Source organism: Oryctolagus cuniculus, chromosome 10 (genome assembly GCF_051225735.1).
Source record: "Oryctolagus cuniculus isolate XC-2025 breed Fujian yellow rabbit chromosome 10, ASM5122573v1, whole genome shotgun sequence".
Lineage (NCBI taxonomy): Eukaryota > Metazoa > Chordata > Mammalia > Lagomorpha > Leporidae > Oryctolagus > Oryctolagus cuniculus.
The window spans coordinates 31,652,685-31,676,890 of NC_142876.1; the positions used below are offsets into that span (position 1 = coordinate 31,652,685).

The 24,206-nt window shown below is 47.2% G+C and overlaps 1 protein-coding gene across 11 annotated transcripts in view; it reads left to right on the top strand.

Moving 5' to 3' along the window:
* The window catches only part of PSTPIP2 (proline-serine-threonine phosphatase interacting protein 2), a 77,910-nt gene extending 58,019 nt beyond the window's left edge, over positions 1-19,891 (top strand). For 6 of the 11 annotated variants that reach the window (XM_017344148.4, XM_017344146.4, XM_089305193.1 and 3 more), the window contains 9 exons: positions 2,875-2,973; positions 3,534-3,579; positions 4,511-4,590; positions 9,057-9,155; positions 10,815-10,911; positions 11,033-11,111; positions 13,312-13,346; positions 14,372-14,429; positions 18,254-19,891. In XM_017344148.4, the coding sequence (XP_017199637.2) occupies positions 2,875-2,973; positions 3,534-3,579; positions 4,511-4,590; positions 9,057-9,155; positions 10,815-10,911; positions 11,033-11,111; positions 13,312-13,346; positions 14,372-14,421 (585 nt within the window). In that variant the 3' untranslated portion in view covers positions 14,422-14,429; positions 18,254-19,891. The remainder of the gene's footprint in view (positions 1-2,874; positions 2,974-3,533; positions 3,580-4,510; positions 4,591-9,056; positions 9,156-10,814; positions 10,912-11,032; positions 11,112-13,311; positions 13,347-14,371; positions 14,430-18,253) is intronic. The other 5 variants (XM_089305190.1, XM_089305191.1, XM_089305192.1 and 2 more) reach the window with 1 other exon arrangement.
* The last annotated feature ends 4,315 nt before the right edge of the window (positions 19,892-24,206 follow it).

Consider the following 24,206-nt stretch of genomic DNA (forward strand, 5'->3'; position numbering starts at 1 on the left):
TGGGGTGGGAGTCCAGGGTCCCACATGATTCCCACTGGCACTGACAGTGGGAGCTGTGTTAACTTCTGACGACAATGAAAGTCCAGAGTCCCTGTTTGTCCTGCTCTGATGGCATTGAGGCAGGGGAGTTGGGTGCCTCCTTACAGCCTGGGGCTGGAGAAGTTCAGATTTATTTACTTATTTGAAAGGCAGAGTTACAGAGAGGCAGAGGCAGAAAGATAGAGAGAGAGGTGTCTTCCATCTGCTGGTTCCCTCCCCAGATGGCCACAATGGCTGGAGCTGTACCGATCTGAAGCCAGAAGCCAGCAGCTTCCTTCGGGTCTCCCATGTGGGTGCAGGGACCCAAGGACTTGGGCCATCTTCTACTGCTATCCCAGGCCATAGCAGAGAGCTGGATAGGAAGTGGAGCATCCGGGACTTGAACTGGTGCCCATATAGGATACTGGCACTGCAGGTGGAGGCTTTACCCACTATGCCACAGCACCGGCACCTGTATCTTTTCATCTCTTAAAAATGTTGAACCGCATGGCTGGCGCCACGGCTCACTAGGCTAATCCTCCGCTTGCGGCGCTGGCACAATGGGTTCTAGTCCCGGTCAGGGTGCCGGATTCTGTCCCGGTTGCTCCTCTTCCAGTCCAGCTCTCTGCTGTGGCCCAGGAAGGCAGTGGAGGATGGTCCAGGTCCTTGGGCCCTGCGCCCAGATGGGAGACCAGAAGAAGCACCTGGCTCCAGGCTTCGGATCAGTGCGGTGTGCTGGCCACAGCACGCCGGCTGCAGCAGCCACTGAGGGGTGAACCAACAGAAAAGGAAGACCTTTCTCTCTGTCTCTCTCTCACTGTCCACTCTGCCTGTCAAAAAAAAAATGTTGACCCACTTGATACAGAGAAATGTCCCCAATACTGTATTGTTTAAAAAGAATTGTTACGTGACTCTTGTTGCATAAATATTTTATTTTCTTGCAATTATGAAAAATTGAAAACTTATGCTTCTGTGGATGTATTACATAGAGAATTTGTAAGCTTGTTTACTGAAAGGCTAGCCCTAACCAAATTGTAGGAGATCTGAAAAAGGTAGGAAACAGAAATATTTGATGAGCCCAAACCACCTTTGTACCTTTCTCTCTGTCTCTTCCTCTCTGTAACTCCACATCTCAAATAAATAAAATCTTTTAAAATAATAAGGCTTTCAGGCCGGCACCGCGGCTCAATAGGCTAATCCTCCGCCTAGCGGCGCCGGCACACCGGGTTCTAGTCCTGGTTGGGGCGCCGGATTCTGTCCCGGTTGCCCCTCTTCCAGGCCAGCCCTCTGCTGTGGCCAGGGAGTGCAGTGGAGGATGGCCCAGGTGCTTGGGCCCTGCACCCCATGGGAGAACAGGAAAAGCACCTGGCTCCTGGCTCCTGCCATCGGATCAGCGTGGTGCGCCGGCCGCAGTGCGCCGGCCGCGGCGGCCATTGGAGGGTGAACCAACGGCAAAGGAAGACCTTTCTCTCTGTCTCTCTCTCTCTCACTGTCCACTCTGCCTGTCAAAAAAAAAAAAAAAAAATAAGGCTTTCACCCCTTTATTATTATTAATTTAAATTTACTGGTTTAGTGGGTTTGAATTTCATTTATAAACATAATTTTACTTACAGATTTTAATAACTATAGAAATACAATTTGCATCTACGTTTCTCATTCTTATGTGATAATAAATATATATTTTTATGTATTTATATGTAAAATCCCTGCTTTACACATGAGGAAAACAAAGCGTAAAGAGGCTAAGCAATTTGTGGGAGAACATGTAGACTATGGTGGGACTGGGATTCCAACCTATGCCAGGGTCCAGCATTTGATCTCTGGTTCACAGGCGGCCTCAAAAAAGACAGCTGAACAAGGACTTGGGGTGGCGGCGGCATCTTCATTCTTGGTCAAACAGTTTTTTTTTTTTTTTAAATCATTTTAACCAGTTCACAGCTAGCTATGTTTGATCACGTTAAGTTTTTGCTTCAATTGTTGAAACAGAAAATTATTTCCTGACCTACTGATGATTATGGGTTGTCAACTGTCTCCATAGTGATGGTGGCATGGGGCAGACCATGGCTGTTAAATTGTGTAATACAGAATTCTTCAAGTCAAAAGGAACATGGCTATATTTAAGCAAAAGAAATGAGGCCATTAGTGCCCTGTGGGGTACATTGTAATATTGAGGCATAATTAGAATTGGAGTGAATAGGTACCAATTTATTGCACACAAATTCTGAGGATTATGAATGTTATGCAAATGTTGGATCACACATTTTAGAGTAACATAAATATTTAGATTTTGCCTATTTCAAATTCCATGTTTTATTGTGTCAATTTTTAAAATATTTATTTGAAAGACAGTGCCTATCTGCTGGCTTACTCTGTAAAAGCCTGCAGCATTCGGGATTAGGCCAGACCAAAGCTGGGGGCCAGGAACTCGATCCAGGTGTCCCAAGCGAGCGGCAGGGACTGAAGTACTTGAGCTGTCATCCGCTGCCTCCCAGGGTGCGCATTAGCAGGAAACTGGAAGTAGGAGCAGAGCTGGGACTTGAACTCAGGCACTCTGATGTGAGATGCAGGTGTCCCACGTGGTGTCTTGACTACTGAGCCAAACACCCACTCTTCAATCATTTTTTTTTCTTAAAGCTCAACTTCTTTGCGTTGTCAAACAGGAGTTATTACTTCCCTGTGTAGGTTGCTGTTACATGCTTCATTTGGGACAGGGCTAGGAGAGATTTCGGGTAAGAAAGAGCAGGTGTGCTCTGAGAGCCTGGGGCTGGTGGCGATCTCGGTGCTGGGTGTGATAGGCTAGGGTGGCTGTCTTTTAGGCAGTGCTCACCTGTTTCTGTCCTCTGTTCATCACAAAAGGCAAAGAGGAATTACGAGCAGAAGTGCCGTGACAAGGATGAGGCGGAGCAGGCTGTCCACCGGAGTGCCAACCTGGTAAACCCAAAGCAACAAGAAAAGGTACGGAGCAGGGCTGCCAACCCGACAACGCAGAGGTTCACATGTGTCAGGCTAAAGCCAACCAGGAGTCTTAATAGAAAGTGAACCTGTCCTCGGAGGCCCTGGCAGTATCTTCCCCCAGGCTGGGAGGGTCCCCTGAACCAGAAACACACTTATCATATGTCTGGGGTTTGGGGAAGAGCCGGGGAGGCATGGCCATGGTGGTGGAGGTGGGAGGAGGTTGTGATATTTTTCATCTTCCTTTAAGACTCAGCTCCAATACTCTGTTGTCTCTTGCTTGGGCAGATGGCTCATTTAATTTGTAAAACCTGCATATACCCCAGAGGGCAAGGGTAGCTCTTTAGGAAAACCTAGGGAGAAGTACTTTATGGATATTTCCCAATGGTGGTAAGATTTGAGGCCAAGCTGAATGGTTTGCTCCCAGGGGAAATGTAGGTAGGACTTGGACTAGACCTTGTTTCTCCACAGTCATTGTACTTACATTGGTTTTGTCTACCAATCTCTGGCTTAACATTCCCAATGTCTTTTTTTTTTTTTTTTTTTTTTTTTTGTCCTCACAGCTTTTTGTGAAACTGGCAACTTCAAAGACGGCAGTGGAAGACTCAGGTGAGGGGGCTGCTCCCACCCATGGGGGTGGGTGGGTGGTGGGATTTACATTATCCTAAATGTGTCTCTGAGAAAGGCAGTTTTATATACCTTACAATACAGAATACAGGGATAAACGGTGGGGTTAACAAGGTATGGGAAGGCAGGAAGGAAGGAATGGAGGAGTGGAGGGAGGCATCTCAGAATCCTGGAAACAGGAGGAAGCAGATGAGGAGGCGCAGTCTGGAGCGGCTTCCTGCTCGGGTCTTGCTGCCTTACCTGAAAGTGAATGGTGGTGGGGGAGTCGTGTGGTAGGGGCTCTGTACTCAGCGGCTCCCTCTGACTGACGGGGACGTCTGCATCAAAGCCCCTTTTGGCTCTGTTAGCCTTTATCTGCTGTGAAGGCAGCAGCCAAGTTGAAGGCCTTTCGGTCACTGAAATCTAAGCCCCAAGCCAGGTGTTTGCAAAGGCTACTGATTCCCAGAATAGCCTCCAGCAAACAAGCCTCTGGCCACCTTGCTCCCTTGAGGAGTCTCTAAATCCAATACTAATGTAACTTGGCGTCCCCAGGCGAATCTCTTTCCTGCATCCTTTGCTGGAGACTTTTCTTGAAAATGGAAAATGCTGGGAGCTACTGAGGTGGAATTTGGCAAAGAACTTCCTCTGCTTTCACTTCTTCCTTGAGCCATTTCTTGCTCAAGGCTTGGTTCAATGTTTAAGTGAAAGTGTTACCCACATTTGCTTATTTCGTAAAGATATTATGCGGTGAGATGCAGTTATGTCCTTCCAGTGTTCAGACCTCTTGTGGCCTTGTGAGCTCACCACAGCTCTGACGCATTTCACTGGAGATGAGAGATGAGCGTGGGGTGGAGTGGGGTGGGGTGGGGTGGGGTGCATCCGCGAGTTCCCCTCCTACTGGTTTCTGAACCTATGCCCCTCTCTCCCACTGCAGACAAAGCATACATGCTGCACATCAACACGCTGGATAAGGTCCGAGAGGAGTGGCAGAGCGAGCACATCAAGGCCTGCGAGGTACAGGAGAGCGGAAGCTGCCTGGGGCCTGGAGAGTGTAGTCTTTTTTAAAATTTGATTTATTTATTTTTATTTGAAATGCAGAGTTTCAGAGAGGCAAAGGCAGAGAGAGAGAGAGAGAGAGAGAGAGAGAGAGAAAGTCTTCCATCCTCTGGTTCACTCCCCAGATGGCTGTAATGGCCAGAGCTGGGCCGATCTGAAGCCAGGAGCCAGGAGCTTCCTCCAGGTCCCCCACACAGGTGCAGGGGCCCAAGGACCTGGACCATCCTCCACTGATTTCCCAGGCCATGGCAGAGAGCTGGATTGGAAGTGGAGCAGCTGGGACTGAAAACCGGTGGCCTCTGGGATGCCAGCACCGCAGGCAATGGCTTTACCTGCTATGCCACAGTGCCAGACCCGAGAGTGTAGTGTTGTAGAAATGCTCTCATTCACTTTTATTGCACCTCAATTCTCATAGAATGGGGGCAAATTAGAAATCAAGAATTTAAAATATTATTTCATTTGCTTTGAAAGGGAGAGAAGGAGACAGAAGCAGAGACAGAGAGAGATCTTCCTTCCAGATTCACTCCCCAGATGCCCACAGCTGTTAGAGCTGGGCCACGCTAAAGCCAGGAGGCTGGAACTCATCTGGGTCTCCCACAAGGGTGAAGTGCCTGTGCCATCACCTGCTGCCTTTCAGGGTATGCATTAGCAGGATGGGGAAATCAGAAGTGGGTGCAGGACTTGAACCCAGACACTCCAATGAGAGATGTGGGTGTCCCAAGTGACATGTTAACCACCGTGCCAAAAGTCGGCCTCAGAAGTCAGGAATTTAAGTAAAAAGTGAAGGAACTGGAATAACTTATCCATCAACCTGAATAACAGAAAACAATCAGAACGACTCTCCAAAGAAGAATGTATTTATTTGGGAATGGCAGAGCAGTACAGTGTGCACGCCCTAGTCAACTGTGGGTGTTTTTAATGAGAATGAGGAAAGTGGAAATTTTTAGAGGTAAGCATGAGGAGGAGGATGTCAGATATTTTGAAATAATAATCTTTTGCCACAATGATTCATAACTCAGTGGTCGTTAGTTCAAGGTTAAACAGAGAGTTGCTAGGCAGATGTCCTTGGAGAAGTGCTTTTTGGTTGCATTGGGCTCTGTGTATGTAGCTCCGTCAGGGTCCCCTGTCATAGTTGTCGCAGGCAATAATGTATAAGAATCCTTTCTTTATAATGCTCTGAGTTTATTTTTATAAACTTATTTTTCTTAAATTATTTTATTCATTTGAAAGGCAGAGAGAGAGGAGAGATCTCTCATCCGCTGGTTCACTCTTCAAATATCCGCAACAGCCAGGGCAGGGCTGGGCCAGGCCAAAGCCAGGAATGGGAAGCTCAATCCAGGTCTTCCAGTGGGTAGCCAGGACCTGGGTACTTGAGCCATCATCTGCTGCCTCTCAGGGTTCACATTATTAGGAAGCTGGAACAGGGAACTGAGCTAGGACTTGAACCCAGACACTCTGATGCAGGATGTGGGTGTCTTAAGTGGCATCTTAACCACTGCCCCGACCACCTGCGCCGTGTTTGTTTGTTAGTGCTGCCGCTAGCGACTCCATCTGGATCCTGACAATGTTTATACCTTTCACATAGTAAACCTCATCTTTCTGCTTCCTCCCCATCCTGACTGTGCTGTCCAGTACTCTTCAAAGCTTTCATCCAGTGTTTGGTCAGCGCAGGAATGAACCAGGTGAATCAGTTAGTGGTTGATTAACTGTAGTAATTACCTTTTGAGAGTCTTGCCTGCACTTTCTAGGTTCTAAAGGGTGTGCATATAACAGGTGAGTAGGTTTTGGAAGCTCTTTTTTTTTTTTTTTGATATTTATTGAAAGACAGACAGAGAGGGAGAGAGAGAGGTCTTCCATCAGCTGGTTCACTCCCCAAATGCCAGCAACAGCCAGGACTGGGACAGGCTGAAGCCAGGAGCCAGGAACTTCATCCTAGTTTCCTATATGGGTGGCAGGGGCCCAATACTAGGACCATCTACTGCTACTGTCCCAGGTGCATTAGCAGGGAGCTGGATTAGAAGCAGAGCAGCCATGACTCAAACTGGTGCTCATATAGGATGCAGGCGTTGCAAGCAGTGGCTTGATTTGCTGTGTCACTACATCAGACCTCTTTTTTTTTTTTTTTAACTCTTCACACCTAAGATTTTATCAGCATCTCCTTTCATTTGCAGCACATGATGTTACAATTTCCAAGAGAAAATAAAAGACATAACCTACAAATGTCTTCAAGTTTCTGTCACTCTGTCAATACCTCTCACCAGAGGTTCTCAAAGGGAGGTCCCGGGATGCATCAGTGTCCTCTGAGGATGGCACTCTCAGACAGATCCTAGACCCAATGAGTGAGAACGTCTGGCAGGAGGCCCAGAAGTACCTGTGGTAGTTAGTCCTGCCGGTCACTCGGATGGGACTTCAAGTATGGGAACCACTGCTTCACAGCTCCCCCCACCTTTTCTCCTGTGAGTAGAAAAGGGACCACTCCCAGCCCCATCAGGATCCTATTCTACCCAGCTGGCCTTGCCCTTGAGCACAGCTGTCTTCACTGCGAACTGCTGTTATCTTGTACAGATCGGTGCGTCTCCCCGCTTTAAACCACCCAGCTCTTGCTTCCTATCTGCTCCCCTCTATTCTCCTTCCAACTACACTTTTTGAAGAAACTGTCTCAAGTCCTCGTGCTCCCTACTGCTTCCTCTGGGGTTTGCTCCCCTGCCGCTAATCTCTTGGCTGGCACCTAGGGGCCTTTGCAGTTCTACTCTTAATTTGACTTTTCTCTACTATCTGAATCCATGGGTCATTGTCTTCCTAAAACGCTCTTCTCTGCTTTGCTTTGTGAATGCCAGACTCTCATGGAAAAGCTTAGAGCAAGGCCATTTTTGTAGATACCTACTCGAGGTTCTTTGACTTCTTTGCAATGGAAATTGACAAGAGGCCAATGTGCAACCCAGACAGAAGTTACAGCAGGCTTATGCTTGAGCACAAGGGAAACAGCGGGATGCGAAGAGGGTCCTCAGTGAGGGGAACTGGACAGGCATTTTCACTTGGTGTAGTTCCCCCTTGGCACTTGGCACCTCTGTGTGTACTTGTCCCCCTTAGTACATAATGCTTTGGTCTGCACTCGGCTTGGTACTGTGCACAGGTTAGTTCCTTTCTTGGCACATGGATTACTCAAAATGGTGCTGTTGCTCACTAGCACATCCCCAGGAAGGTTATACCTTGGTTGTTTTGAGCTATTATGGGCATGCACATGGCCTGGGGGAGTTTCTACAAGGTGGTCGAGGGTCTTTTGTGGTTAGGATGTGAACTCTAGCCTCTCATTGGTTTGGAGCTTAGTGGAGAGACCTGTGGTGGGAAATGGATACATGTTGGGTCAGGAATGTCTTGATTTTGTGAGTCCTGTTTTAATTCTGTCTCAATATCATATGCATTTTGTGGATACATGTTTAGAATAAAAGCCTTCATGGGAATGATAATATTTAGGATAATGGTTATTCTGGGGAAGGAGGAAGGTGATGTAGATTGTGAAGTCGCTCAGGGGGCTTTAACAGAATGCGAAGCAAACTTGGGCAGTTTTTGAGCTAGGTGGTTGGTATGTAGGTATTTATTATATGTCTCTCTCTGATTCCATGTGAAGTATTCTGTAGTGAAACTAGTAGTATGGAGATACTAAAATATTTATAAGTGAAATAGTGCATTCACTACAAAATACCCCAGGGAGTAGGATAAATGGTCATGAGTTGATAAATGGTAAGCTGTTGATGGATACAGATAAATTTATTATATTATTCTCTCTACTCTTGTATATGCTTGAAAATTTATATTATAAAAAGTTTTAAAATGTAATAGCTGTGATAGTAAATGTTTAAAAAATATGCTAACATATAGCATCCACTGTTGAATAGACTTTCATCCATTTTGTAGATTGGCTTGACTTTTTCAGAAGTTGCTTTTAACTTTTTTATTAAGGGAAACTTTAAACATGTACTAAGACCAAAGGGAAGTGTAAGGGCCTCCGTGTCCTAATCCTAATTGAGCAGTTTCAATAGTTATGACCACCTTGCCAGACAAATTCATTCATCACGGGGCAGGAGGGCGAGTTTTGGCTCTGGGGCCACCCAGATGGAGATGTTTATTAGACAGCTGGAAATGTGAGCTGGAACTCGGGGCAGAACACTGGTGTCTGGGATCACTGTTCCTTCTTACCTGCAGAAGTCTATCCAGTCCTGTTTGGGTTGATACCATGTTAGAATCTATTTGCATTCCTTTTCCTGGTCAGAGTTCATGAGTGTCCTCGGTGGTGCTGGGAGGGGGCACCCTATTGGACAAGAAGCTTACAGATAACTGGGGATGACACTGCTTAAGTCACAGCCAGTGTCAATGAATGGCTCCTTTTTCTGCACATAGATGTATATATAGTTGCTCTTCTGCAGGTGTTTGAAGCTCAAGAATGTGAACGAATAAATTTTTTCCGGAATGCACTGTGGTTACATGTGAATCAGCTGTCAAAACAATGTGTCACCAGCGATGATGTAAGTAGGAGCATCCACAGAGTACTGTGGCTGTGCCTGTTGGATCCATTAGAGGGAAAACATAGAGATTTATGAGTTCATACCCCCCCAATCCATTTGAGATCCAGAGAGGTAAAGTGACTTGTCCATGGCCACACAGTGAGTTGATAGAATACCCAGATAGGGGCCGGCACCGTGGCTCACTTGGTTAGTCCTCCACCTGCAGTGCCGGCATCCCATATGGGAACTGGGTTCTAGTCCCGGTTGCTCCTCTTCCAGTCTAGCTCTCTGCTGTGGCCCGGGAGGGCAGTGGAGGATGGCCCAGGTGCTTGGGCCCTTGCGCCCATGTGGGAGACCAGGAAGAGGCACCTGGCTCCTGGCTTTGGATCGGCACAGTGCCGGCTGTAGCAGCCATTTGGGGGTGTGAACCAATGGAAGGAAGACCTTTCTCTCTGTCTCTCTCTCTCTCTCTCTCACACACACACACTAACTCTTCCTGTCAAATAAAAAAATTTTTTTTTTAAATACCCAGATAAATATGTAACTTGCCTGAATCCTGGTCCATTTTACTACCATGATTTTTTAGAAATTCAGCGTTAGGGATGGAGAGCAGAGGAGGGAACCCAAACACAATGTATGGACAATGTACAGAAGATAGAAGTGTTACAGCATGATTTTGAGTCCTGAGCCTGCTGTAGTCTGGAATGGGTCACTCCAAGATAGCACCAACTACCAGCAGACTGACCCATACTCAGGCTTGTGGTCATTCGGGTTCACTCCAGGGCTCAAAATTTGCTGCAGCAACTTTCACAGAGCTGTTGTCTGGGTTTAACTTGTACATAGCAACAGTAATCAGGTCCTCAGACTGCAGAGACACCAAATCAAGTATCAGCCTTCTTTGCTAAGGAACAGCCACCTAGACCCAGACAGGACATTCACATTAGCAAACAGTTCAGCACCCAGCAAGCCCATAGAAGTGAATGGAAGAAACTTGCTTCAAGTTAGGTGATTGTCTTGGCATTTGTGGGGGACCTTGGTCTTGTGTCACAGGACTTGGTGTGTATGTTTTGGTTCCTTCAGTATATTTTTCTAATTTCTCAGCCAATGTTTTTGTCTTGCCACTGAGACATATTTCCCATCATCTTTAAAAAAAATTAGCATCATATAGGCGTTAAAGAAAAGCCTTTGTATGAGCTTGGGACTTAGGAACGTCTTATTTTTCTTTCCAAAATAACAAAATTTGGAAGAGAATCAGCCATTTATCAAACCTTTCTTTAAAAAAAAAGATTTATTTTATTTATTTGAAAGAGTTACAGAGAGAGGTAGAGACAGAGAGAGAGGTCTTCCATCTGCTGGTTCACTCCTCAGATGGCCGCAATGGCCGGAGCTGTGCTGATCCGAAGCCAGGAGCCAGGAGCTTCCTCTGGGTCTCCCATGTGGGTGCAGGGGCCCAGGGACTTTGTGCCATCTGCCACTGCTTTCCCAGGCCATAGCAGAGAGCCGGATCGGAAGAGGAGCAGCTGGGACTAGAACCAGCGCCCATATGGGATGCCGGTGCTTTAGACCAGGACTTTAAGCCGCTGTGCCACAGTGCCGGCCCCTATCAAACCTTTCTTAGTGAGCCGTGCCACATTTGTCATCGACATGCCTCTGCTTGCTGATCTGTCTTCTCTTTGGTAGATGTATGAACAAGTCCGGAAGAGCTTAGAACTGTGCAGCATTGAGAAAGACATCGAGTGCTTTGTGAATCAGCGCAGAACTGGACAGACCCCACCAGGTGAATGAGGTTGCGGGGTGGGGAGAGGTGCCGAAGCAGCTCTGCTAGCATTTCTTGGCCGAGCTCATTGAAGATGTAAGACACTGCCTCGTAACGTTTTGTTTCTTGATGGTTCTCCCAGCACCCATCATGTATGAGAACTTCTACTCCCCGAAGAATGCAGTCGCTCCGGGAAAGGCTACCGGGCCCAATATAGCAAGGTAATACCGACTGCCCTTCACATGAGGAGAGACTTTTCACAAGCATGTTCACTATTAATTTTATAAGACATTTTAAAATTGGTGGTTGATAAATAAAAATGCATTTATTCCTTGTGTGTGAGATATGAGAATTGGAACATTTCTACCACTGCCTTTGCTGAGTGACATTGCTAGCTTTTTGGAAATGGCACTTCTAGGAAAAATGTGAAATGGATTTTATTAGTCATAGTTCAAGGAAGACTGGCTCGTGCATGGTGGGATCATCACCACTCATTCGTGAATCCTGCACCCTTCTTCCAGCCTGTGGAAAGTGGGAGTCAGCCAGCTGTCCCCTTAGGATCAAATCTGATGGACCTGTTTTTGTAGGTCTTTGAATTAAGAAGATTTATGTTTCTAAGTGGTTAAAAAACTCAAAAGGATGCTATTTCGTGACATGTGGATATGACCTAAAATTCAGATTTTAGTGTTTGTAAATCAAGTTTTATTAGAACATGGCCACCTCGGTGGCTTCTGCTTGTGTATGGCTAACTTTTGTGTGGGAGTTGAGTGATCACGAGAGAGACAGTATGCAGGCAGCAGAGCCTGAGTCATTTACTATTGGGCGTATTGTAGGAAAAGTTTGCTACCCTCATATAAAGGACTCGGAGAGGAGAGAATTTCTCTTTCACATGCAGTCAGCTGGAAGCTTAAGCTGTTGAATTTTCAGTCCAGTTTCAGTAAAGATGGCAGGTTTGGGAGGGATCACATGATCATAAGCTGAGAATGCTGGAGCCGGTGCTGCAGTGTAGTAAGCTGAGCCACAACCTGCGGCGTCAGCATCCTATGTAAACACCGAGTTGTGTTCCAGCTGCTCCTCTTCCAATTCAGCTCCCTGATTATGGCCTGGGAAAGCAGTAGAAGATGGCCCACGTGCTTGGGCCCCTGCACCCACATGGGAGATCTTGAAGTAGCTCCTGGCTCCTTGCTTCCGGTTGGCCCAGCTCTGGCCGTTGCTGTCATTTTGGGAGTGAACCAGTGGGTGGAAGGGCTTTCTCTCTGTCTCCTCCTCTGTCTGTAACTCTACCTCTCAAAAAAAGAAAAAGAAAAATGTCAGGCCCTGTTCAAATCCATTAATATGAGTAAGCTTACTTAGCTCTCAAAATGAGGGAGGAACTTCAAAATGTTTTTGGAAAAATGGAATTGAAAGAGAAATTTGGGGACAGGCAGTTATTCTGTGGTTAAGATGTCCATGTCCCATGCTGCAGTTCTTGGGTTTGATTCCTGCCCCAGCTCCTGCCTTGGGCTTCTCACAACGCAAACATAGGGAGGCAGTGGTGACTGCCTTCCTGCCACCCTCACGGGAGACCTAACTTGTGCTGTGAGCTCCTGGCTCCAGCCCTGGCCCAGCCCTGGTGGTTGTGAGCGTTTGGACAGTGAGCCTGTGGATGTGAGCTCTTTCTTTTTCACTTTCTGTGTTTTTCTGTCTTTCTGCATCTCAAATAGGTACATAAATAAGTTTTTAAAAATAAAAGATTATTTTGGTGGAAAATCTTGAAATCCATGTATGCTTTTTCATAATATGTATTCTCCATGAACTTTTTATTTGAAAGGCAGAGCCACAGAGAGAGAGCGAGAGAGGGAGAGAGAGGGAGAGAGATCTTCAATCTGCTGGTTCACTCTCCAAATGGCCACAACAGCTGGGGCTGGGCCAGGCCGAAGCCAGGAGCACAGGGGCCCAAGGACCCCAGCTATTCTCCGCTGCCTTCCCAGGCACATCACCAGGGAGCTGGATCAGAAGTGGAGCAGCTGGGATTTGAACTTGGGCTCATATGGGATGCCTGCTGGCACCACTTAACCCACTGTGCCACAATGCCAGCTTCTCTGTGAACTTCTTGAAGAGCTCATATTTTCCCATTTTACACACGAAGATGGGTGTGCTCAGAGCTTAGGAAATCTTGCCCCCATGGATGAGAGCTTAACCCTGCCAGTCTAGGCGATGAGAGCAGGGCTCTGTGCTCCTGCCCACCGTGCACCCTGGCTCTCAACACCAGGCTCAACCTGCAGTGTGGATTTCTGGATAATTTGCTTCAGCTGTGCTTTTCTGGACCCTCCAGCACAGAAACCAGATCTGGTTAGAGTATGGCATGCTAGTAGCATGAACTTGATTGTTATAAAAATAACAAGAATGCGTGTGAACATCTTTGGTTTTCCTTTCTTACAGGAGAGGACCTCTCCCGATTCCTAAAAGTTTACCAGGTAGGCTGCCAAGAAAGGCCTTTTGACATTCCTGTGTCAGGTTGTTTTTGAAGGTTAAATAGCTAAGAGTTGAAGTAAGGGAAAAGAAAAGAGTAAACAGAATTAAATCCCCAGTGGAAGGAGCCTGTGTTAGAACCTTACTGTCACACCATTTATCACAGAGTGAACTTTTGTTATTGGTGACCTGTTTTGTAGTTATCAAAGAGTCAGTTCTGGAAGTGACAGAGAAACTTATTTGAAGGCAAATTGCCCAAGAAACTGGTCTACCTTGGGTCATGAGAATGGTATAAATTGCACTACCCATCATGGGGTCATTCACCAGTCCCACTGGTCTCTTCTTCCTCTGAACTCCCATGGTACCTCTGGGAGAACCACGCATCTGAGCTGTTTTGTTAGTTGTATTTCCGAGATGGTCATGAGATCTTTCAGGGCCCTTTGTCATTTCCTGTGTTGGATTGCAAACACCTAACACAGTACTGGGCACATATCAGGTTCTCAACAAATATGAATGATTTGAGTGTAAAGAAGATATATGATTTGTAGTCATGGCTATCATGTATAGTTTTTTTTTTTTTACCATGTATAGTTTTTGTTGTTGGATATGTTTTCTTGTTACAAAAGGGCAGTCATCTCAGTCTTCTAGTGGAGTGCCTTAGTTTGAAAAGGGCCAAGATTGGGGCCAGAGTTATAGTGTATTGGTTGCCAGTTCGAGTCCTGGCTGCTCCTCTTCTGACCCAGCTCCCTGCTAATGCACCTGGGAAAGCAGTGGAGGATGGCCCAACTCCTTGGGCCCCTGCACCCATGTGGGAGCCCCGGAATAAGCTCTTGGTTTTGGCCTGGCCTAGTCCCAGGTGTTTTGGCTGATTGGGGAGTAAACCAGTGGGTGGAAGATCTCTCTCTCTCTCTGCCTCTATTTCCATGTAACTCTACCTTTCAAATAAATAAATCTTAAAGAAAAGAAAAAGGCTAAGATCTTATGGTGAAAAATAGTAGCTTCATGTTTTCCTGTTTTCCATCCTTTGCAGATGACCCTGATTACTCTGTGGTTTCTGACTACAGCTTGATCTATCAGTGACATTGAAGGTAAGAGCTGTTAATGTTCACATAGACTCGCCAGTGTGTCTTTGAAGCATCTCTATGACACCACTACAAACAAGCAAGGCCGCACGTGAGGCCGGCACACTGGTGGCTGTGGGCCTCCTTGAGGCTGACCTCTCCTGAATGGAAGCAACTGGAAACCACTCCATACCTATTTGAATGAGGGCGTTTCCCTTCCTTAATTCTTCTACAATTATTAGTTAGCTGCTCTTGTTAAGCTCTTCTGTGGCTATTACACACCTATACTTGAAGTATCTCACAAACAAAGCACATGGATTCTTCCCTGTTTAAATCAGTTGACCTTTAGTGTTCTACCCCAGCCCCCAAAATTGGAGAAGTCAAGCAAAAAAAAAAAAAGTCAGTACTAACAATCAGACTCACTATGGCATCACAGGATCAGCCTGTAGCAGATTAGTACTGCTCTGAGCGTGCATGCTGCGAGGATTCTTGGAAGGGAGCTGAACACTGCTAAGCCAGTCATGGCTGCAGGAATGGCCACGTGGCAACATGTTCTCTGGTATTCAGGTGCTTCAGCTTGCCCCAAGTCAAAACCAGTCTTCACAGTCCCAGAGGAGTGCCTGAGAAGCCAAAGTTGACACTCCTTGCATTTGTCAGCTTTTTGTTACTTTAACTGAAATACCTGAGAAGAGCTTCTTAGAAGGAAGAAGGTATACTTTGGCCCACAGTTCTGGAGGTTCACAGTCCAAGATCAGGTGGTTCTATTTGTCTAGCATCTGAGGAGGGCAGAGTGCATGCAGAGGGAGGATCACGTGCAGAGGCAGGAAGCAGAGAGAGACAGAGGAAGTTCGCTCTTCTCCAGGTCTGTGTGTCTCTATTTAGCCCTCATGATTCCATCATGGGAGCTCCTCCTACCCCAGGAACCAACCAATGTAGTTACTTTCCAAGGCTCCACCTTCAGATACCAATATCAATTCAATTCCATCCTTAATCCAGTAACATAGGATTCTGGGGATTGAGACGTCACCATGTGGACCTTTGGGGAACCCTCAAATTATTTTCCAAGCCATAACACTCTTCATGAAGTAGTTTTTTTGTTTGTTTGTTTTTTTTGTTTTTGTTTTTGTTTTTTTTTGGACAGGCAGAGTTAAACAGTGAGAGAGAGACAGAGAGAAAGGTCTTCCTTTTCTGTTGGAGCCAGGTGCTTCCTCCTGGTCTCCCATGGGGTGGAGGGCCCAAGCACTTGGGCCATCCTCCACTGCCTTCCCGGGCCACAGCAGAGAGCTGGACTGGAAGAGGAGCAACTGGGACAGAATCCGGCGCCCCAACTGGGACTAGAACCTGGGGTGCCAGCGCCACAGGTGGAGGATTAGCCTAGTGAGCCACGGCGCCGGCCTAAAGTAGAGTTCTTGTAACTCAAGTGGTCTTGAGGTTTAACTCCATAGGCCTATATGCACAAAAAAGTCTGAAAGGCTACATTCTGAAATAGGTAATACTTTCTTCTTTCTGACGGCCCTTTTTCTAATTTGTTTACAGTGAAAATTTATGACTTATTTGACTGAAAATATTTTGAAGAGTTCATCACTGGAGTGGGTGGGTGGAATATAGGACTTCACAAGAGAATTGGAACATCCTCTTTCCCCCTTTTCTGATTTGGTGTTGGTGATCATTTTTGAAGCAGAACAAGTCTGAACAGTGCTCCATGGTGTTCTTTCTATCCACTGAAAAGTGCTTGCACATCAAACGTTGAGTACGTCAAACGTTGCTTACCTTCAATCCTCCAAAAACACCTACTTTGTGACTTATAGCCAATTAGGTATTTAGCACAGACACCTTATTGTCTTAATTAGATAGAAATAACAAGCTAGTATTTATTTACATGTAAACATAAGTCCTTAAATTGCTTAAGAAACACATTTAAAACTCAAGTACCTTTGCTGTGAAATATAAGGAAATTGAAAGATTAAAATATTCCATTCTAGGGTGCTGGTGCTGTGGCATAGCGAGTTAAGCCACTGCCTGCAGTGCTGGCATCCCAAATGGGTGCTGGTTCGAGTCCTGGCTGCTCCACTTCTGATCCAGCTCCCTGCTAACGCACCTGTGAGAGCAACAGAGGATGATCCAAGTGCTTGGGCCCCTGTACCCACATGGGAGACCTGGAAGAGGCTCCTGGCTTTGGCCTGGCCCTGCCTCAGCCATTGCGGCCATTTGGGGAGTGAATCAGGAGATGGAAGATTGTTTCTCTCTCTCTCTCTGTAATTCTGTATTTCAAATAAATAAATCTTTAAAAAAAAAAACCCTTATATTTTCTAATTATATATAATTTTATGACCTACACATAAATTGCAGTCTTTACAAGCAGACGTCTTTTCTTTTTCATTTTGTAAGCCCACCTCCATCTCACTGGGAGGTAAAGTCCTGGGAGGAGGTGGAGCAGAATCTGAGTGATCCAGTGACTTGGGATTCAGAGGTGAAACCTGCCCTCTGGAACAACATGTGGGTGATGGCTATGGACAGAGCATGAGCAGGCCTTCGAGTTTCTTTTTATGTTTTACTTCTTTCTTTCTTGCCTTTACTTGCTTGAGTTGAGCATATATTTTTTAAAAGATTTATTTATTTATTTGAAAGTCAGAGTTACACAGAGAGAGAAGGAGAGGCAGAGAGAGGTCTTCCATCTGCTGATTCGCTCCCCAGTTGGCCACAACAGTTGGAGCTGTGTTGATCCGAAGCCAGGAGCCAGGAGCTCCCTCTGGGTCTCCCAAATGAGTGCAGGGGCCCAGGCCACAGCAGAGAGCTGGATCAGAAGTGGAGCAGCCGGGACTCGAATTGGCACCTGTATGGGATGCTGGCACTGCAGGCAGTGGCTTCACCCTCTACAGCACAGTGCCAGCCCCGAGCATATATTCTAATGGGTTCAAGGAGCAAGAACTCTGACTTCTGAAAGTCTACAAATTTTCTATATGAATGCAAGATGCTAGTGCCACATGTTTACTTGAGTTCAGCCTCTCGAGTTCTGTAATTTTAGGGTCTGTACCAGCTCAAGGAATAGGTGCTTAACATATATGCACATGTATAATTGAATTCAGAGGATTTTTAAGAAAGGAATCTAGTTTAGTTAATAACTTAGTTAAATGCCATGTCATCTAACATTTAAAGTAGTTGGCGGCCAGCGCCGTGGCTCAATAGGCTAATCCTCCGCCTGCAGTGCTGGCACACCGGGTTCTAGTCCCGGTCGGGGCGCCAGATTCTATCCTGGTTGCTCCCCTTCCAGTCCAGCGCTCTGCTGTGGCCCGGGAGTGCAGTGGAGGATGGCCCAAGTGCTTGGGCCCTGCACCCCATGGGAGACCAGGAGAAGCACCTGGCTCCTGGCTTCGGATCAGCGTGGTGCGCCGGCCACAGCACGCTGGCCGTGGCAGCCATTTGAGGGTGAACCAATGGCAAAGGAAGACCTTTCTCTCTGTCTCTCTCTCTCTCACTGTCCACTCTGCCTGTCAAAAAAAAGAAAAAAGAAAAAAATTAAAAAAAAAATAAAGTAGTTGGCATCTTCAGAATGAAGATTTAAACTGGAAGACTTGGGAATTCATGTTGTATTCTGTAGTTGATTTTAGCTGTTATTCTTTGATTCTAACATGTTTATGTAAAGATACATTGCATTTTTGAATTCAAATATGTTTATGAATATGAGTACATGTGTTATTTATCTGCCATAAGGAATGCTATCTTCACGTTCCTCTCTCGCTGTTCATTTGCCTTGGCCGAGCCAGCACACTTAACTCTCCTTGCAGGAGACGCGCTTCAGTCGGGAGTGGGTACGAACATTGAAATGAAATGTCTTTGCTATTCTCTTTCAGAAAACAAACCTTTTTTTCCGGCGAATGCTCCTATGCTTCGGAAAGAGGTCCCCAGAGCAGAAGAATCCATAGCTGAATCTTGCCAACCATGAAGACTTTGCAGTGAACCCTGGTTGCAATTTGTTGATATTTTGTAAATTTATGGTAGGCATTTAGTTCCATTTAAGCTAATAAACTTATGCAGTTTTTATTTTTTATTTTTTATTTTTTTTGGACAAAGTTTACAAATTGCCCCAGACCAAAGAATCGTTTTTTCTCAGTCAGGTACTGCAGTTGTGGGTGAGTGGTTGTCTCCTGGGGAAGCAGGACAGTGGATGGAGTGGTGACCCCCCCACCCCTACCCCGGGAGAGCAGAGGTGGCTGCCGAGGGGCCGAAGGACTCCTTTGCAGTGGGTGGCAGTGCTGCTAGGGGATTTCCACACAGGCTCACACTTCCAGTGGTGCAGGATGGAAATGACCTTGCTTTTTTGGCTGGGAGACTTAGAAGCCGTCTGATTGCACTTTCTATTTCACAGATGAGGAAATGAAGCCCAAAGTGAGAAATCAATTGCCGTACGGGGCTGCCAACTGATTAGGGACAGCCAGAATCAGAGCGTAGCTCATTCCCTTGTCACCACTCTGTCAGCCCCTCCTGAGGTTGCCATGCTCATGCTAAACTTTAGGTTATGCCAAAGATTTTTTTTTTTTTGGCCAGCATTTTTCTAATTCTTATTAGGGCCTCAATGTCAGATGTATTTGTGTATGGATCACTGTGTGTACTGTACTACAGAGAAGTATATTTAATTTAAGCCATAGGTTATAAAATATGCCATTATTTAATATGACATGGAGAAGGTAGGATGGGGGAGTTGCCAATTAACTTGTGACAAACCATTGATGGCCAAGCTCATTCACATGGGAGACACCAAAGCGTGAAGACAAAGAACATTCTGGAATCAATGAAATACAGTGTTTTGACTCTGTTCCCCAAGAGAATTTTGGAGTTACAAAGCCAATCTCCAGTCCTGGTCTTCACAGGAATCTATCCTTTGCTAGATCCTGAAACTTTAAAGTGTCAGTCTTACCTCCTAGCAAATTTTGTTACCACAAACAGCAGCAAGGTTATGTAGCTTTTCTACATCACTGGCAAACCATGAGAAAAGGGTATATTTTCATTCATGACAAGTCAGAATAGCATACTTCCTTACTGAGTATGTTGTTAAGTTCTGTGTCACTGCAACAAACAAACATTTGCCTCTCCTGCTCTGGGCAGCAGTGCTCCCAGAACTGTGCACAAATGGGATCAAAAGAAGGCCGATCAGTTCTCCTCTTTCAATGGAAGGTGCTGCTGACTGTAGGAGCTGCTTGTCATGAGGGGGGACTTGCATCAGTTGGATATCCTTTTGGGAAAGTGAAGTTTGCAAAGAGTCATTGACTTCCCCAAACTGGAGGGGCTCAGGAAATGGTCTTTTGTTCTCAGAACAGTCTGTGTTTGGGTAGATTATTTATTATTGGCAATTCCTCAGGGATTTCAGTTTTCTCTCTCCCTTGGTCAGTGCAATTTATGTAAACGTGTTTTATGAATGGAAGATAATATTTTTATTCTGTTGCTCTTTCAGTTTGATATGAAGTAAAATAAAGGTTCTCGATGATTTGGGATTTCTGGTGCATTTTTGGGTTAACCATATCTCTCTCCCAAGCCTTATTTTACACCGTGCTGCATTTGTAGTTGTCAGATACCTCAATGACAAGCTGCTGGTCAGGGAGGCCAAGAGAGGATAGCACCCTATCACTTCCTACCAATTCTTTCCGCTCTCAGCTGCAACGTCACTTCCTGCGGGAGGCACCCTGCTTGCCTCTAGTGTAACTTGATTTTCTCTGCCGTATCATCCCCTGCCCCATTTTCCTCGTCATTACCTAATTATTCTGGAAATTCACGGTGCAAGCTCTGTGTTCCCTTGTAGCCTGTGACCTCCACGAGAGCCGGACCCTTTTTATCTTTTTCCTGCTATATCCCCTGCATCTGACAGACAGTGGTAAATATGAAAGGATTAATGGCCTATAAGAAGACCGCCAGAGAAAGAAAGGAGGAATAGAGTGAAGAAGGAGAGAAATAAGGGAGTGAAACCAATGAATGAGGCACAGGTGTTCAAGTTAGCAGATATGAGCTCACTGTAGACTGTTGGTGCAATGACATTGGAACCACCAGAAGCAGACCCAAGATAGGGGTTTGAGTACTAGGATGTTTTTCCTCAGGGCAGTGGTGGTGAGGGTGGGGAGGTTATTTCCCCCCAGTAAAACTGCCACTGGAGTTGCCCCAAAAGTGGTGACGGGAATCCCCACAATTGCAGCATTCCAAAAGGGGAACACTCAAGGCCAGGGTGATGTAGCAAGCATTGTTCAGGGGATTTTACCAGTAGGGGGCTGGAGCTTGTCCTCGTGGTGGACAGCATGAGAGAGGGATGTTCTCTGTGTGTCCACCGCCAGGGGACAAGGGATGGAGTTTATATGAGAGTCGCAGGAATTTTGACTCCGGGTCAGGGCCAGTTTGGTTCTGGGCACTAATCTCAACGTTATTATCAGGGCCTGGGAATGTTCAAGGCCCTGGCTTGGGGCTCTGTTGAAGTTGATTTCTTCCTGAGAGGATTCGTCCACACAGATCCAGGGAGTTGGGTGAAAGCAAGCCTGAGGTGAGCAGCCCGCAGACTCATTTATTTCAGTTGCTACAGCTGCTTATATAGCCAAGGCAGCCAATCTGGTCAAGGGGCAGTCTATGCCCCAACCAGTCACAGCCTGTTGCCAGGCAGTTTCTAAAGCCATCCAATCACAGCCTGTTGCCAGTAGGCTCTTGTTGCCAGGCAGTTTCTGAAACCATCCAATCATGGCCTGCTGTAAGTCAGGCTCTGTTGTCATGTGGTTTCCTCTGTTGTCATGTGGTTTCCGAAGCCATCCAATCATGACCTGTTGCCAGGCAGTTTCTGTTGTCAGTGGCCATCTTGGCATGACCTCTTCACCTCAGCGGCCATCTTGGCATGACATTTTCACCTCCTCATTCCACCACAGGGCTCCAGCCTGCTGGCCATACCTGCAGCTGGCTGGGTGGCAGAGTGGTCAAGGCTTTCTGTGATTTTTTTCAAGAGTGGGCTTCCAGGGGGTGAACCCAGAAGACATTTGTATGGAAGTGGGCACGTAAGACAGGGAAAGGGAGAAAGGCAAAGAGCACACATGGTCAAGCGAGCTGCACAGTGGACAGCTGGAGCTTACTATACTAGGCCTCCCAGGAAAACTGTGGAAGATGCACGAGGGAGCCGGGGCATCAACTCACTGACTCTGCTAGCCTCTGGTGGAGGAAACTCCTAGGAGATGTTAACTTCCTGGTGTTTCAGGATGGCCTCAAACACTGGCAGAGTGGATGCCAGCCTCTGAGAGTTCCTCAGCTGGTGACCTGGTCCCTGGTGGGTGGAAGTTGGGCCAGTGTTTAAGGAAATGGTAGGGACTGAGGGGGTGTGGCTGGGGCTGTGACAGCAGCTGACACCCGCATGGCTCAGAGCCATCTGTGCCCGCGCTAATTGTTCTGCATCCTAAACCTCTTTCCTCCAGTCCCAGCTTCCGAAGCAAACACACGAAAATGACTATGAAACAGGAAGGTTGGAAGAACAAGCTGCCATCCCTCTTGCTGCAGTTGGTCCCAAGCCCCTAGGTGATGCTCACTCCCCCTCCCCCCACCCTGTTACAGGTGAATCGTGCCACCTTCCAATTTGTATGTTGAAATCCCCACCCCAGCACTTCAGAATGTGACATGTTCAGGGCAGGATCTTTAAAGAAGTCATTAAGGTGAAGTGAGGCCATTGGAGGGAGGCCCTGATCCGTATGCCTGGTGTCCTTACACCAACAGGAAGGCCCCTGAAGGTGTCCGTGCCGAAGGGATGGCCACGTGCAGAGGCAGCAAGAGGGTGGCCATCTCCAAGGCAAGGAGACAGGCCCCAAGGAATGCCAACTCTGCAGGATCTCACCCCCCGGCTCTCAGACTTTCCAGAACCATGGGAGAAGGTCAGCGGCTAAGCCACTCTGGCCACAGTGCTGTGTTCCGGCTGCCCTGGCAAGCTGACACACGTCATCCTGCCCACCTCAAACAGGTCCCGCCTTCATTGGTCAATTAAAGATAAACAGAATAAAATCAAACACATGCCTTCCAGATCCCCCTCACACGCGGCACGTTCTCTGGCTTGTCTAGGTCTCTGGACTAGTGGGCCAACCCAGACTGCCACGCCTGAGGGGTCCCAGTGCCCGGCTGTGAGGCTCCTATCCAACCCTGTTTGCCGAAACGGCCACTTTATGTTTCTCATCAGACGTGGAACCTGAAGAGGCACCCATAAGATTCCTGAGTTCCAGACTATTCCTCCCTCTCCTCGTCTTCCTCACTGGTGACTGCTCCCTGCTGCAGGTCTATTGGCATGAGGAACCCCGAGTGACCCACTGCTGGTCCGCCTTGTAGAGGAGCCCTCTCTCTTTCCCCTGTGGATGCACCCTCTGCCCACCTGCTACATCCAGGACCTCCGGTCCAGCAGAGCCTGAAGTTGACGGGGTGTGAAACACAAATTCCCCCAGTGGGTCCATCGCTGGGAACCATGGTGACAGATGCCACCCTGACCTCTCGGTTCCCAGACCTGTTTTTTCTACCTATTGGAATCATAACCGATATTTGGGACGGGGGGAGGATAGACTGCTGAGTCTATGCCTCCACCTTGGGAGGTCCTGTTCTTGGGCTGATGCCCCCTGCAGAGGCCACCAGGTCAGCAGCCACTAGGGGAGGGAGTCCAGAGCAGACGGGGGAGCCCGTGGGCCTTTGCTCCTGCAGAGCCGCCTTCTGTGTGAAGTTGTTGGATCTGGTGTGTTGGATTAGGGTCCAGCTCATTTTAACTTGACCTCCTCTGTAAGGACCCTGTCTCCAAGTGAGGGCACGTTCTGAGGTAGTGGGGTCTGGACTTGAGCCTGGAATTCCTGGGAGGGTTGGCTGGTGTTTGGTGTAGCAGCTGGGATGCCACTTGGGCCTGCATCCCTTATTGGAGTGCCTGGGTTCTAGTCCTGGCTCCAGCTTCCTGCTCATGTGAACCCTGGGAGGCAGCAGGGATGGCTCTGGAAGCGGGGTTCCTGGCACCTACATGTGGAACAGGTTCTGGTTTTCAAGATTTGCATATGGAATCTAGATTGAGTTCCAGCTCCTGGCTTTGGCCTGGCCAAACCCCAGCTAGATGGGAGCCCCTCCTCCCAACCCCCATCCTGTCCGGCTCTCTCCGCCTTTCAAATAAATAAAATGAAATACATAAAAGTAGGAAAAAAACAACTTTTACAGGGATACATCTGAAACTGCAGTTTGTTTACATGGGCCCTCCCAGCTGTTACTGCTGTCCGATGAAGGCCGCTCTGTCTGGGGAGAGTGGAGTTTCCCTGTCACTGTCACCTGCCAGCAGTGTGGCTGAAGGCAGCTCTGCAGAGGTCAACTGTTGGGATCTCGATTACCCACCCTGAAATGTAGGGTTAAGCTACCGCCTGCAACCCCAGCATCCCATATGAGTGCCAGTTCACATCCCAGTGCTTCACTTCCTATCCAGCTCTCTGCTAATGGCCTGCAAAAACAATGGAAGATGGCCCAAATGTTTGGGCCCCTGCACCCACATGGGAGACTGGAAGAGGCTCCTGGCTCCTGGCTTTGGCCTGGCCCAGTGCTGGCTGCTGTGGCCAACTGGGGAGTGAACCAGAGAATGGAAGATCTCTCTCTCTCTGTAACTCTGACTTTCAAATCTTTTTAAAGATTTACTTTATTATTTGAAAGAGTTACAAATAGAAGGGGAGAGAGAGAGGGAGAGGGAGAGAGAGAGAGAGAGAGAGAGGTCTTCCACCTGCTGGTTCACTCCCCAAATGGCTGCAATGGCCAGATTTGAGCCAATCTGAAGCCAGGAGCTAGGTGCTTCTT